Source organism: Dreissena polymorpha, chromosome 3 (genome assembly GCF_020536995.1).
Source record: "Dreissena polymorpha isolate Duluth1 chromosome 3, UMN_Dpol_1.0, whole genome shotgun sequence".
Taxonomy (NCBI): Eukaryota; Metazoa; Mollusca; class Bivalvia; order Myida; family Dreissenidae; genus Dreissena; species Dreissena polymorpha.
Genome location: NC_068357.1, coordinates 77323533 through 77339317, shown reverse-complemented (window position 1 = coordinate 77339317; position 15785 = coordinate 77323533). Strand labels below are relative to the sequence as shown.

Here is a 15785-nt window from a genome sequence, read left to right as displayed (position 1 = left end):
ACATATTTTATTAGTTTCTTTGGACCATGTTTTGTGCGATTATATACTATATAAAGCATTGTGCATCCGATAATAATCAATTGTTACAAACTAGCAGAACATCATGCAAAATTGCATAATTTATAAATGTAAATACTACCTGAGCTTGTTGTCTCCGTTCTGCCATAACAAATAGTTGTTGTTGTTGTTGTTGCTGCTCTATGGTGAAAATTAGCCCTATAGTACAGGCAACTGTCTACTATTATACTATTCATTGATAAAATACAATTACACTCGATATACAGTATCTCATCGGTAAAAAGAAAGCGCGGTAACCTCGCCTGTGCATTACAAAAATGAAGTTGATGTGTTAAGATTTAATAACTCAAGGATAAGAATAAGGATTAGAATAAGCAACAAGAAACCACTACAATCACAATTAAAATCGAAACAAATTGTTTGAAAATCGTCCATCATACTTTTTAAAATGCGGGTCATAAGTTAGGTTATTTCCTTTTCCCATACACATAACATACACTCATAATTCATTGCATGAAATCTCGGGTCCCGTTACTGTAAGAAACAACTCCGAACTGGCTTCCTACTTTAAATATTTTTTAACTATCCTCTCTGAACTTTCATCTGCGTCATTATATGCAATGAATAAGTGGAAAAAAACAGCTATTGATAGCATAAGCTCAATTAAAATAATTAAAATTAAATATGTAAGTATTGGGGATGCTGAACTAGTTAAAAAAAAGTGTTTAAAGTACATTTAAGAGAATAATCTAATTATAAGTGTAAACTTAGGCCTATACAACAATAGAAAACACATTACCGGAGGAATCAATCAAATATATTATTTAGTGACATCGACAAAAACACAAATACCGGTACACTACTTTTTTAAGCAGTGAGTGACCATTTTGCAATCAAATGATATTTTTCTATTTAAAACTACGATGCAAATCCTACGAAACTGGTCGTACCGTCAAAAACGATAAACTACACAATATGTATGTTTTCTTATCTAATACTTTAACTTTCATTGGAGGCCACATAAAACAGATAAGTTTAAACTGTATATGAAGACTCAATATAACCAGACAGCAAATTTTTGTTTATACTAACATCTCTCGAAAAGGGATATATAGGTTTTATTATATACACAATGCTTAATGGCAGAAATTTCTTTGAAACATCTTTCTTTAAATGTAAATTTTAACTGTATTAATATGGTCGATTAGAGCGCAAATTATTACATACTTAATCTGGATTTAGGGAATACGTTTATGCATGATACACAACTAAGTGTCGATCGGGTTAGTTGAAACAAACAAATCTTTATGCATTGTGATTATATAAAAATAAATCTTTATGTTTTGTGATAATAAACTAGTAATCTGAAACGAAAATACCCCCATGTCACGTAGCGATATCAGAAATCTGCTCTTTTTGTCAAAATCTTATATAAATTAAATTATCGATATTTCCTCGATATTAGACGCATTACCGGTATATGAAATACAAACAAAATTTATATATATTAATGCTTAAAAGCTGAAAGCAATCGAAATCCCTGCGTAATGGTTGATGGGAAGAGGCTCATGAAAGCCAGATCAGTGTGCAGGGCTGATTTAAAAATGTAAAAGATGCAGCCGGAATACCTGGTTGGTCACAGAACTCATCAAACAGGGCTTGGCAACACAGAATCTACTAAAGCTGGAGCTAGTTGCCAAAATACAATGGCTGTTTACTACAAGTGTGTATTAATAAGAGTGAAACGTTCGATGCTGCATGCAAATCAGCTGATGATTTGGTAGTTACACACGCAGTTCAATTATATGCCCAATAGATTAAATATATTATACATATTTGGGAATGCAAACTATTTAAAAAAATAAAATCGACAACAAAACAAGAAGCCAAATTTAACAATGAAAATAAATTAGCGTTCTTACAACTATATGCATTATAAATCTTTATATGTATTTTTTATAATCACGTCTTTAACACATATGGACTCGTATGGACTCCCTCGACGGGACAACTAACTATTGCTGATGTTTAACCTGTGGTGTGGTAAGGTGCGGTTGCAATTTATTGACGATCTGTGTTATGCGGTAGCTGATTGGTTGAAGAAGCCTGTAAGTAACCAATCTGGTCAAGGGTTTCAATTGATTGTACAATTATGTAAACAAACATTATGGCGCTGTTATACAAATATGTTGTGCAAACAAACACAACCCAAACATTGTTAATACCGTTTTGAATGAAACAATGATAGAGAACTTATGATAAAAGTGTTGTAACATTTTGATAAACACATTTTACTTACATACATACGAATATCGAACTGTCACCGATCCCTTTCGTCACTTTCGCTGTCAATCAACTGGGTACGTTCCTCCTCAATACGAACATAGTTTGGCACTCACTGTATTATAGCAAGCATGTTTAGGTATTTTGAAAATAACAAAAGTATGTTATTTTGACTCGGTGAGAGAGGCATACGGCCTCGGATGTTTCACTACAAAATGCAGGGCTGCCAGAGCTCTATTTCTACTTTGTACTTCCCACAGTCAATTACTGACTATTACAGGAAGGCCTATTATAGGCCAGGGTACTATACAAACAAAGGGATAAGCAACCTCGCGATATCCTGTTACAGCACGCAAAATAAACCGAGATTTGATTATCTCGATCGATTGGTCCCTGTGTAGCGATAATGCGGCTACACGATATCGATTGCGAGGGATTTCGCTTATTGAGCGGGTTACGTTTTTTCGGATTCAAATTATGTTATGTTAAATTAACAAGTACCTATTCGTTCAATTGTTGCATTGTTGATATCAAAAACAATCATTATTTAGTCTAATTATTACGCAGTATGTCGGACGGGGACCCAATTATCGGACCCTTTGATGAATATTAATTGCCGGTTGTTTTGCCAGGGTTAAATTGCCGTTGTTTATCGCACGTATGTGCATGTACAAAAGACCGGTCTTTTAATAGAATTAAAATGTTACCATGTTTTGTTTTAAATAGCAACATAATCAAGACATGTTAAGTGCAAACAACTCAAAATGTATAACTGCTCTTTTAACCTCCGACGCAGCAAAGTTTCGCATGCCATTTTAATATTCACCAACAGAGTCGCTCAGAACCTGTGCAGCCAGACTGACCTTCATGTAGCTGAAGGAAAGCAGATTCATTCAATTGCGAGCGATTTCGCTCATTGATGGTGATAGTTGTTTCGAAGTATTCGACTTTCGTTGTTTAATAAACAAATATATATTCGTTCATTTTTGCCTTGTTTGTCTTGTAAATAAATAATTAGTAATATAACATGCAGTATGCTACACGGACCATAATTACCGGATGCGTTGACGAGTAACAATACCATTTGTTTCACAGGGTTTCAATTGCCATTGTATATCGCACATATGTGCATGTAGCAAAGACTGGTCTTATAATTAATTAAAAATTTTACTCTGCTGTGTGAAAAATATCAACATTATTAACGCCTGCCAATTGCCTACAATTTAAAATGTATAATTGTTCTTTATCATCCGAGACAATGAAGGTTCGCATGCCATTATATTATTCTGTTGGACTCCTTTTGAACATGATATCCATAGTAGTACTGAAAGTCTTTTCGTGATTTCGTGTTCAAGTATTGAACAAAAATCAACAGAATTTGAAGGCAAGGCAATTCATAAAAGTCGTTTATGTTTTATTTCTCAGTATAAATCAGTTAATCACTGAAACATACACATAAGTTCATGCATGATAGGTAATCTTAGTATTATTTAAGTTTAAGAGTATGTGTAACAATACATTCATGTTACTAAGTGTAATGAGCATTCAGTTAAAGAAAATAGTTTAAAAACTCAATAGCATGTAAAAAAATCACATGTTTGTAAAAAAATTTGCACAAGTAACCATTTGCAATGTGAAATAGAACAACACAATTTTGATAATAATACTAACAATTTTCTATTTATTATTTCAACAACAAAAGATTGAGATTCCTCCTGACATGGTAATGCAGAAGATTTATTCGAAGCCTACAGCAATACAAAAAGCTTACTAAAATTAAATACCAAATTATCTTGTTTAAACAAGTTTGAAAATTTTATATTTATAATGAGTTTTGGGAACACATTTTTGATTAACATGATCAAAGATCTAACAGTCACTTTTGAGTCAAGCAGAGATATTCACTGCTGGAATGTGTTCATTTATGAAAAAATGCAACAGTTTAATTTAATCAATTGAATATTTAAAACTAATTCATACTGAATTTTCTTTTGTCTTCGGCAAGTCTGAAGGTTTGTGAAGTTTGTTGTTGCCACTGCTTTATATAGTAGACATGAATATAGTAACATCATCTTAGTGCTGGGATGGTCAAGGTACGTCTCAGGAAAAGAAAGGAATCCAATTTCCCAGTTGAATCAGACAGTATCAGTATCCTTGGCATAGCTGTGAACACACATGTATGTCAGCACTATTTAAAGTCCACAATGTTTTTCAACCATTAAAAGTTCTTAATGTGGAAATGACCTGGGTTTGTACGCCCAAGTTTCGCTGGCGTCATGACATTTTCCTTTGCGGGGTCAAACTTTCCGTCTAAAGAGCAAGAGACCCTCTTTTGCTTCTTTTCAGCACACTGAAAATATAAAACAATATGATTTTAAACCAACAAGATTAATAAAGGGCTTGTATTGACTGAGCCTTTCCAAAAATGCTGCGACATATGTTGATCAAATTAATAATGGTTATAAAATAAAAAAATGACTAAAATTGTATTGTTTTTGAGCTTATACAAAATTATGATTTTTCAAATAATGCAAATGAAATTTGCACCACACAATAGATTGAAATGCAACGTTTGTAAAGATACCATCATGATTATTATAGGGCTTGTATTGACTGAGCCTTTCTTAAGTATTGAACAAAAATCAACAGAATTTGAAGGCAAGGCAATTCATAAAAGTCGTTTATGTTTTATTTCTCAGTATAAATCAGTTAATCACTGAAACATACACATAAGTTCATGCATGATAGGTAATCTTAGTATTATTTAAGTTTAAGAGTATGTGTAACAATACATTCATGTTACTAAGTGTAATGAGCATTCAGTTAAAGAAAATAGTTTAAAAACTCAATAGCATGTAAAAAAATCACATGTTTGTAAAAAAATTTGCACAAGTAACCATTTGCAATGTGAAATAGAACAACACAATTTTGATAATAATACTAACAATTTTCTATTTATTATTTCAACAACAAAAGATTGAGATTCCTCCTGACATGGTAATGCAGAAGATTTATTCGAAGCCTACAGCAATACAAAAAGCTTACTAAAATTAAATACCAAATTATCTTGTTTAAACAAGTTTGAAAATTTTATATTTATAATGAGTTTTGGGAACACATTTTTGATTAACATGATCAAAGATCTAACAGTCACTTTTGAGTCAAGCAGAGATATTCACTGCTGGAATGTGTTCATTTATGAAAAAATGCAACAGTTTAATTTAATCAATTGAATATTTAAAACTAATTCATACTGAATTTTCTTTTGTCTTCGGCAAGTCTGAAGGTTTGTGAAGTTTGTTGTTGCCACTGCTTTATATAGTAGACATGAATATAGTAACATCATCTTAGTGCTGGGATGGTCAAGGTACGTCTCAGGAAAAGAAAGGAATCCAATTTCCCAGTTGAATCAGACAGTATCAGTATCCTTGGCATAGCTGTGAACACACATGTATGTCAGCACTATTTAAAGTCCACAATGTTTTTCAACCATTAAAAGTTCTTAATGTGGAAATGACCTGGGTTTGTACGCCCAAGTTTCGCTGGCGTCATGACATTTTCCTTTGCGGGGTCAAACTTTCCGTCTAAAGAGCAAGAGACCCTCTTTTGCTTCTTTTCAGCACACTGAAAATATAAAACAATATGATTTTAAACCAACAAGATTAATAAAGGGCTTGTATTGACTGAGCCTTTCCAAAAATGCTGCGACATATGTTGATCAAATTAATAATGGTTATAAAATAAAAAAATGACTAAAATTGTATTGTTTTTGAGCTTATACAAAATTATGATTTTTCAAATAATGCAAATGAAATTTGCACCACACAATAGATTGAAATGCAACGTTTGTAAAGATACCATCATGATTATTATAGGGCTTGTATTGACTGAGCCTTTCTTAAAATGCTGCGACATATTTGATTAAATTGACAGTGATTACAAAATAAAAAAATGACTAAATTTGTATAATCTTTGAGCTAATACAAAATTATGATTTTGCAAATAATGCAAATTAAATTTGCACCACACAATGCATTGAAATGTAACGTTTGAAAAGATACAAACATGATAACTATAGTATTGACTGAGTCTTTAGAAAAGAGCCACGACATATGTTGATCAAACTGAAATTGTAAAAAAATAAAAAAAATGACTAAAATTGTATTGCTTTTGTGCTCATTAAAAAGCATGAATTTGCAAATAATACAAATAAAATTAGCATCACACAATGCGTTGAAATGTAATGTTTGTAACGATACCCATAAGATTAATATAGGGCTAGTATTGACTGAGCCTTTCGAAAAGAGCCACGACATATGTTGATCAAACTGATAGTGATTACAAAATAAAAAAATTGACTAAAATTGTATTATCTTTGAGCTAATACAAAATTATGCCTTTGCAAATAATGCAAATTAAATTTGCACCACACAATACATTGAAATGCAACGTTTGTAAAGATACCAACATGATATATATAGGGCTAGTATTGACTGAGTCTTTCAAAAAGAGCCACGGCATATGTTGATGAAACTGAAAGCGGTAAAATATTTAAAAAATGACGAAAATTGTATTGCCTTTGTGCTCATTCAAAATCATGAATTTGCTAATAATACAAATAAAATTAGCATCACACAATGCGTTGAATTGTAACGTTTGTAAGAATACCAACATGAATAGTATAGAACTTTATTTGACCAAGCCTTTTGAAAAAAACCCACGACACACGTTTCTCATATTATGGAAATGTAAACAATGATACGCATGATTTGGTGAAAATACCCACCGTTGTTTTATACGTCTTCTGTGTTGGCAACACTTGGTTAATTTGTTATCTTATTCTGTCTCGATTTCTTTGTCACGGTCTCGCTTTGTCAAAATGGCGGCTGTGAAAATTTGCCTTGTCGCGCGAGGTCTCGTTGGGTCGCAAGTCTCGTTTCCCTTTTGCGTAACAACGCGTTAGCTTGTTCTCTGGTTCAGTGAGTTTCTCATCCCTTTGTTTGTATAGGTCCCTGTATAGGCAGATATGGACACTGTCGAGTACGTTTCCTGGGAAGAACCCGTACTTGGTGTCTATGGAGGAGATAATGAGAACGCCCCCTGAGTAGGGAGCAAACCTACGAACTCCCGATTGCTAGGCGGACACATCAGCCACTACACCACCGCAACATTTATTTATTTATTTTTACTTGTCATATGTATTCTCAAGGTACTTGGCGTATCAATACAAATAAAAGGTGAAACAGTGCTACCTCAGGCTCTATCAATAATTAACTTCTTGGCAAAAACAAACCTATTTCCAGATGATAGACCTCTTAATTTTATTAGCATGGCTGTTTTCTGAGAAAACCGGAGGTATTGTCACAGCCAGCTCGTCGTCCGCCGTCAGCCGTCCACCGTAAGCGTTGTGCTTAAACCTTAACATTGGCTCTAAAATCAAAGTGCTTCCACCTACAACTTTGAAACTTCATATGTAGATGCACCTTGATGAGTTCTACACACCACACCCTCTGTTCTCTGCTCATAAATAGGAATAGAGTGTTACAGTTGTACATGTGTAGGTGCAAGAACCCAGAATCAGAGCTCAAAAGCTAATAGACTTGGCACAATAACATACACATTCAGTCGCAGGGATAGAAAAAGAGTGTTTGGTGCAAGTTCCTTAGCAAATGGTGCTAGATATGAGGCATTTCTAGAACTAAATCAAGTAGGAATGGTAACCAGTAAATTCTTGTTATGTTATTGATTTTTAGCTCGGCTTTTTTCGGAGGAAACCCGAGGTATTGTCATAGCCAGCTCGTCGTGTCATCCACCGTCCTCCGTAAGCGTTGTGCTAAAACCTTGACATTTTGCTCTTAAATCAAAGTGCTTCCACCTGCAACTCTGAAACTTCATATGTAGATGCACCTTGATGAGTTCTACACGCCACACCCATTTTTGGGTCACTAGGTCAAACGTCAAGGTCACTGTGACCTCTAAAAAAAATAATTCTGAACAGCTGTCATTTTTTCAAAACTGCACCCGCAGCTGAGCGTTGGCACCCGTTATGCGGTGCTCTTGTGTTGGTTACCGCAGTGGACATTTTGGAATAAGTTGAAACAATAATTACTGGAGCAGTCTGAAAATACACAATTGATCTCTTATTGCATTACAAGGTAAACAATAAACACAGGGGACTTCTTTTAATAAATTATTGTTCTTTTTTATAGCTGAAACTTCCTGTCACCATGGAAAGGGTTGTGGCTCTGGTGGACATGGATTGTTTCTACGTGCAGGTTGAACAGAGACTTAATCCCGCATTGAAGGGGACGCCATGTGCAGTAGTGCAGTATAACCCATGGAAGGGAGGCGGGTAAGGGGATGCCATGTGTTGTGGTGCAGTATAACCCATGAAAGGGAGGCGGGTAAGGGGATGCCATGTGTTGTGGTGCAGTATAACCCATGAAAGAGGGTGGGGAGGGCGGAGCATGAGAAGCCCAGGTCTTTCCACAGGCCATTAAACAGTCCCTCGCCTGGGTCTTTTTTGGAAATCAGAGCCAGCAGGGCACTTGAGATTTACCAATAAGTGTATTTTTCTGCAACTATCCCTTCTTAATTAAGATCAAAGCGTTATCGACTTCGACGAATATTTATCCTCTGTCAATAACATGTATCTCTGTTCCCAACCATATTGGCCAATGAGAACGCATGCTTTGCATCAGCAACAACATTTGTAGGCAGTCAATGCCAGCAGTAAAATCATGCAGATGACAAGTGACTTAATTGCCATAAGTTTTTTAATTGGTGATTTTTTTTTTGTTGGCTTTGTTTTCTACCACCCTCATTGGTCCCTACAGTTTATACCTCAACAATGAAATCTCTGCAAGTTACTTAGAAGACTGATGATGGCAACCGGGTGTAATCCTAGTTTAAATTGTTCATTGCATGCATAATATGGTGAAAGCATTTATTTCACTTGTTAAGTGTTTTAACAAATTATTGTTGAATTCATTACACCCAGCTATAATTAACCAGGTTTTCCGAAGGAAAAAACTGGTTATTAGATTGGCGAATGCGGGCGGGCTGGCTGGCTGGCGGGCGGGCGGAACAAGCTTGTCCGGGCCATAACTATGTCGTTCATTGTCAGATTTTAAAATCATTTGGCACATTTGTTCACCATCATTGGACGGTGTGTCGCGCGAAATAATTACGTCGATATCTCCAAGGTCAAGGTCACACTTTGAGTTCAAAGGTCAAAAATGGCCATAAATGAGCTTGTCCTGCCCATAACTATGTCATTCATTGTGAGGTTTTAAAATCATTTTGCACATTTGTTCACCATCATGGGACGGTGTGTCGCACAAAAGAATCACGTCAATATCTCCAATGTCAAGGTCGCCACGACTAAAAATAGATTTTTTTTAAAAACAAACTTACAAAGGGGGTTAATTTTGTTTGTTCATTTCAAAAGTTCAGTTTGAGTTTTCTCCCTTTATCAGATTTTTTTTTCACAATGAAAACCTGGTTTTGTGACAATTTTGTCCCTTGTTGTTTTTTTGAATTCTTAAATAAGCATAATTCAATTTGTAATTCGAAACATGCTACCAAACTTTCATGTTAACGCCTTGCTAATAAATTCTAGCTTCAAATAAACAACGCTTCATGTATTTTGTGTTCTTTGGTTTCAGTAAAAAGCACGTGAAAATTATTCAGACATGTACAATGTCTAGTGGAAAGTGTTGGTGTATTTATTGTTAATTATAATAAGTCACATCACGTCAGGCAATTAAGGGTGTACAGTGGGAAAACCCCTGTCCCAATTGGACGTTATTTGGTCAAATCTTGTAATAGTCACAATTAAATTCATTTGATACATAATACAAATGGTAAATGTTTGTGTTAATGAAATTCTTGAAAACTATCCTCAATATTAACCAGAGTTAGCTTTTAAAAATGGTATATACAGGATTTTTGGGTAATGAATAGCAGGGGGAAACAAGTACGGTAAGTATGCAGTAATTGAGTCTGGTCAATATGGATGAATTCGGGAATTGATCAAGTAGGGATTATGTGTAACAAAGCCTGAAAGGGTTAAAACAATTTTTTTAAATGTCTATATGTATGACCCAATAGCTTGTTGTTGTTTTATTAGGCCTAAGGCATCAAATGTGGTCAAAAATTAATGTAAAAAACATTAAGTTTGGAGGGGGCTGCCCTACCAAACCCAACCTTACACGGAAAGAACTGGAAGCCAGGTGCCCTTGTGCATTATAACCCATGGAAGGGAGGCGAGTAAGGGGAAGCCATGTACCGTGGTGCAGTATAACCCATGGATGGAGGCTTTTTTGGGGGGGGGGGGATGAGAACCTTAATTTAACACAGGATATGGGGCTTGCGGAGCTCCACACCAGCTTGTGTTTTTCACACAGTCTGGTCAGGAGCTTCCATGTCTGCTAAAGAGTCCCGCAACATTTTGTCTCATAAGTGGGTAACTCTTAACTAGACTGAAAGAATGCTGAGGCTGGTCGAGAGCTATGCTGGCTGCATATTTAATAAGAGCCTTTTTTTCGAGTGAACGCGGCTCATTTCTCTTTCTAGGATTATTGCAGTGAGTTATGAGGCACGAGCCCATGGCGTTACCCGTCAGATGAGAGGCGACGATGCCAGGGCTAAATGTCCACAGATCAACCTGGTCAGGGTCCCTCAGGTGCGAGGAAAGGCAGATCTTACCAAGTGAGTCCTTGGAGGGTGTGATGGTATGAAGGTACACAATAGGTGCTGCGAAAAAGACTTTGAAAACTGGATTTCTATAGTAATCTTTTGTAAATTTTTCTAAATCTGATAAAAAATAGCCATACACTTGTATGTTTGTGTGTATTTTGTTGTTGAGATAGTCGTTTATTTGTGTTTATTATTTTCAAAATCTTTTATCATCAAATAATTTAAAGTACCATGCAGGAGCAGAGGATAGCACCCTGCTATTGCTTTCAGATCTTTGACTTCTATATGCATGGGTTTCTGTGGATGTGCATGTGAAGGTCAACATGCATGTATAGTGCTTGGCACCTGCAGTGATTGCGCTCCCTTTCAGTTTTGATACATTTTTGTACAATTATGACAAAACTGGAAGAAAATGGAGAGAAAATTGTAACATTATGTTCAGATTCGACTTTATTTGCTCTTATTATTTTAAGATTATACATCAATATTCCAGTTACACGTAAGATTAGTTAAAAATGAGAATATAACATTATTTTATGACTTCAGATACCGTGAGGGAGGGGCGGAAGTTATAGAGGTTCTGTCTCGGTTCAGTGACTGTGTAGAGCGTGCTAGCGTGGATGAGGCGTACATTGACCTTACTGTAGAGGTGGAGACCAGACTTGCAGCACTGGGCGGGGCCAAGGTCACAGAGGCAAGTCTGCCAAACACCCATGTTGCGGGACATGACAGAGAGAAAGGTGGGCCATGTTCTGGAGTTTTGTGAATGATTTGTTTTTCTATAGTTTTTACATTATACAAGATAAGAGCTGTTTTGATTCACTTATGATAGTAATATTGGTTTGCAATGTATGGCTAAGCACGTTAGATTTACTGTATTAACATAAGCCTACTTATTTTAAGTGACCTTTATTGAGTGTGAAAAACTAATACTTGTTTTAGTACATTGTACATAAATGCTGCAAGTTTTGTCACAAATACAGTCTTATCTAACAGACGGTCTTGGCGGTCTTCCAAAGTGGTTAATTAAATGAGTTGGTATTTTAATAAGGACCTGGCCTATGTGGTCACTACTCTTACATTGTAACTTGATGTGTGGATAGTGTGCTATTTGGTGAATATGTACATTATTTTAGTTGTGTCAATCGGACTGTAAGTCCTTTCATCTGTCCATCAAAACAATGTGGATCCTGTGATGAATCAAAAAGTATTTTATCTAGGTTGAGGAAACTGTGTTTGTCTAGAGGGCCACATGATAAACAAACACATTTTTCAGTTCTTTTTCAGACCAAAATGTGGTTGCCTTGGTTACAAAAATAATTGGACTATTTGCATCTAGGTTAATGAAACTTGTGGAAATCCTCTTCTTACTCAAACAACATTTAGTCTTTAGGTGACTGCTGTTTTGTCCGGGACAAAGCTCTTGTTTTTCAAACCCAGTTAAGTTTGGAAAATATTCACTGTAGGTAAGAATTTACTTTCACATTTACCTATCAGATGGCAAGACTCTGAGCGATTGGTTGGAGACAACATTTAATGAAGCAACGCTGGAAATGCATGATCGTCGACTGGCTGTGGGAGCGGTGATAGCGGAGGAAATGAGACAGGCTGTGTATGAGGACACTGGGTTCAGGTGCTCCGCTGGAATTGCTCACAACAAGGTCGGGCTTTCTGTGCTCTTGCAAGGGATCTATATAAATGTGTTTTAAGTATTCACCATTATTCTACAGGCACTGTAAGAACATTATGCTTTACTAGAATTCCCGACAAAATGTTTTGCTTATGAGCTGTTTTCTAGGACAACAGGGTTAATGCTTATGCCTAAAGCACAGGCTAATCAGGGACAACACTTTTAGCTACTATGGAATTATTTAGTTCAATTAGTCAAAAGGAAGTATCTTTTTAACGAGAGTCCATTCTGGTCGGAAAGCGTTGTCCCTGATTAGCCTGTGCAGACTGCACAGGCTTATCTGGGACAACACTTTATGCAAATGCATAAAGCCTTGTTATCCTAAATAAGGGCTAATATTTTGGCTATATTTCAGATGTTGGCCAAGCTTGCCTGCGGGTTCCACAAGCCCAACAAGCAGACGATACTGCCTCATTCACAAGTGCCCCAGCTCTTCAAAAGTCTTCCCATCAGAAAAATGTGGGTAACAGAAATGATGTTCTGTCTATTAAAAAACACATAGTCAAAATGCTACCAGGACTGTTGTTCTGTCTACTAAAAGAACATAGTAAAAAATTTTTTTCAATAGTTTAAGTTTTAAAAGGTTTTCACAGACAGGCAAATATTGCTCATATGCCCGTTTTATGAAGTATTTTTATGCCCCCGGATCGAATGATTGGGGGTATATTGTTTTTGGCCTGTCTGTCTGTCATTGTATGTGTCTGTCTGTGTGTCTGTCCCAAAACTTTAACCTTTGTCGTAACTTTTGCAATATTGAAAATAGCAACTTGATATTTGGCATGCATGTGTATCTCATGGAGCTTCACATTTTGAGTGGTGAAAGGTCAAAGTCATCCTTCAAGGTCAAAGGTCAAATATATGGCTTCAAAGCGGCCCATTAGGGGGCATTGTGTTTCTGACAAACACATCTCTTGTTTTTTCATTGATTAAAGTTTAAGAAGGTGTTCACAGACATTGATTTAATTTCAGGCAAATATTGCTCATATGCCCCTTTTATGAAGTATTTTTTCGCTTTCAAGTTGCTATGCAACTTATGCAGTCCAAAAATATTTTAGCGTGTTACAACTTTTGTGTACTGAGTCTATATTATAAGGATCAGTTATATTTTGATAATTAAGAGTGAAACATCTGTGTCTGATGTAAATTGTGGTACCAGATATAAGAGTTCCACACCAATCTCTTGGAAAATTGGCTTTATGCTTGCAAATTAAGTATAGTAACAGAATAGCCAGTGCCAACTGGCACAACCTCATCCATCTAGACTGTGTTTTAGTTCAAGTTTTCACAGCCTCATATGTACAGTAGTTTTTTAGTGGTCGAGTTAGTTCATTCTGTTTCTCATTTTTTACCAGTTCTAAGATGCAGTTAATGCAACAATCATTTTAAAAGACACATCAGAATTATGTTACACAATCATTATTAAAGACTCACCTGAGCACAATAAAATCCTCATTTGTGTTGTGTCAATGGAAAATCATTTGTCCCTTACATTAAGTTTGTTAACAAATTAGAACCCAAATTAAATTTGTCAGGAAATTCAGCCTTAACACTTTGTTGTGATGTAAAATCATCTTTATTTGAAACGAGGTTATATGAGTCCTCAAACAAGGTCACAAAGTCAAGATGAACAAAATCCTTTTGTATAGAATTGGCTTTCAAAAGTTTGACTGTTTGTTTTTAATGGCTAGAGAAAAAAGCTTATGAATAATTTCCCAACTGAGTTTGAAAAATGGTCTGCTTGTTGAAAAGCATGGCTACAATGAGGCAGGGCATTTCATTTGGCTATCTTGTGTGTTCATCTCATTGTCACACCGTCAGTTGATCTTATTGTTATAATCACATTTTAATGTCTGCTTTGTCGACTTTGTTGGTAACAAATTTAATTCATAACATCAGAATTCTTGTGATTTTATGTATGTGTGAGCTATGCTCTTGAAAACACAGGCTTAATGCATGCGCATAAAATGTTATTGAAGATAAGCCTGTGCAGTCTGAACAGGCTTATCAGGGAAGACACTTTCTGCCTGGACTTGATTTTTGTTCAGAAGAGACTTTCTTTAAATGTTACACTTTATTGTCCCCTACTGGTGAAACAAATAAAAAAAATATAAAAAAATAAAATAAATTTTTACTCACAATGGTGGAGTTTCACCGTTAGGGGACCATATTGCTTGGCAATCTCTTGTTGAAACAGAAAGTGTCGTCTCAGGTAAGTCTTGAAGACTGCACAGGCCGATCATTGACCACACTTCGCCCAACGTGCATTCAGCCAGATTTGCCCGAAGCAAGGTTCATATTTATTGTTTTATAACAAATGAAATTAGTTTGGCCAAATTTGTGTATTTGTAGAAAATATGTTGAATGGCAGAATATACCATGTTACTGATTGTGGTTGTATTTAAGTCGCAACCTTGGAGGCAAGATGGGCACCCTAGTATCGGAGCACCTGCGTGTAGAAAACATGGCCGACCTGCTCGTCTTCTCAGAGCGCGCACTGCAGCAACTACTGGGCGAGAAAAATGGGTACCACTACAGTTATAGTTTACAGTGTATTCATACAAGTGGGAATTTTTTTACTGTTACTGAATCAAACAAGAATTATGTTTCAATTCTATTCGTAAGTATTGATAGTTCACCAGAGCAAATAGCGCTCATGTTGATCTTTTAGGATACCATTATATCTGTTGTCTGTCAGTGAGTGAGGTGCGTGCAGTAACTTTTTTCTTGTAACATTTTACTTAAGAAAATTCTTGACAGATTTTAAGAAATTAAAAAACTGTCATAGGAATGATCCTTGGGTGACCTTCTTTCAAAGTAGGAATGATCCTTGGGTGACCTTCTTTCAAAGTTGTAAAACTGTCATAGGAATGATCCTTGGGTGACCTTCTTTCAAAGTAGGAATGATCCTTGGGTGACCTTCTTTCAAAGTAGGAATGATCCTTGGGTGACCTTCTTTCAAAGTTGTAAAACTGTCATAGGAATGATCCTTGGGTGACCTTCTTTCAAAGTTGTTTAAATGGTTCTGGTCCATTTAATATATAGGTCTCCAGAGCTTTTAATCGTTTTTTAAAATAAAAACTTTGAAAGTAAAAAT

General features: G+C 35.8%; 2 protein-coding genes across 4 annotated transcripts in view; one reads left to right on the top strand and one right to left on the bottom strand.

Moving 5' to 3' along the window:
* LOC127874837 (FERM domain-containing protein 8-like) overlaps positions 1-283 on the bottom strand; it is a 39110-nt gene extending 38827 nt beyond the window's left edge. For both annotated transcript variants that reach the window (XM_052419476.1, XM_052419477.1), the window contains exon 1: positions 140-283. In XM_052419476.1, the coding sequence (XP_052275436.1) occupies positions 140-166 (27 nt within the window). In that variant the 5' untranslated portion in view covers positions 167-283. The remainder of the gene's footprint in view (positions 1-139) is intronic.
* Positions 1-15785, top strand: part of LOC127874832 (DNA polymerase eta-like) — a 220026-nt gene that overhangs the window by 193 nt on the left and 204048 nt on the right. Inside the window, exons 2-7 of one of the 2 annotated variants that reach the window (XM_052419466.1) lie at positions 8511-8653; positions 10879-11013; positions 11548-11741; positions 12499-12662; positions 13047-13150; positions 15095-15214. In XM_052419466.1, the coding sequence (XP_052275426.1) occupies positions 8511-8653; positions 10879-11013; positions 11548-11741; positions 12499-12662; positions 13047-13150; positions 15095-15214 (860 nt within the window). Of the gene's footprint in view, positions 1-2156; positions 2379-8510; positions 8654-10878; positions 11014-11547; positions 11742-12498; positions 12663-13046; positions 13151-15094; positions 15215-15785 lie in introns of those variants that run through there. The other variant, XM_052419465.1, reaches the window with a different exon arrangement.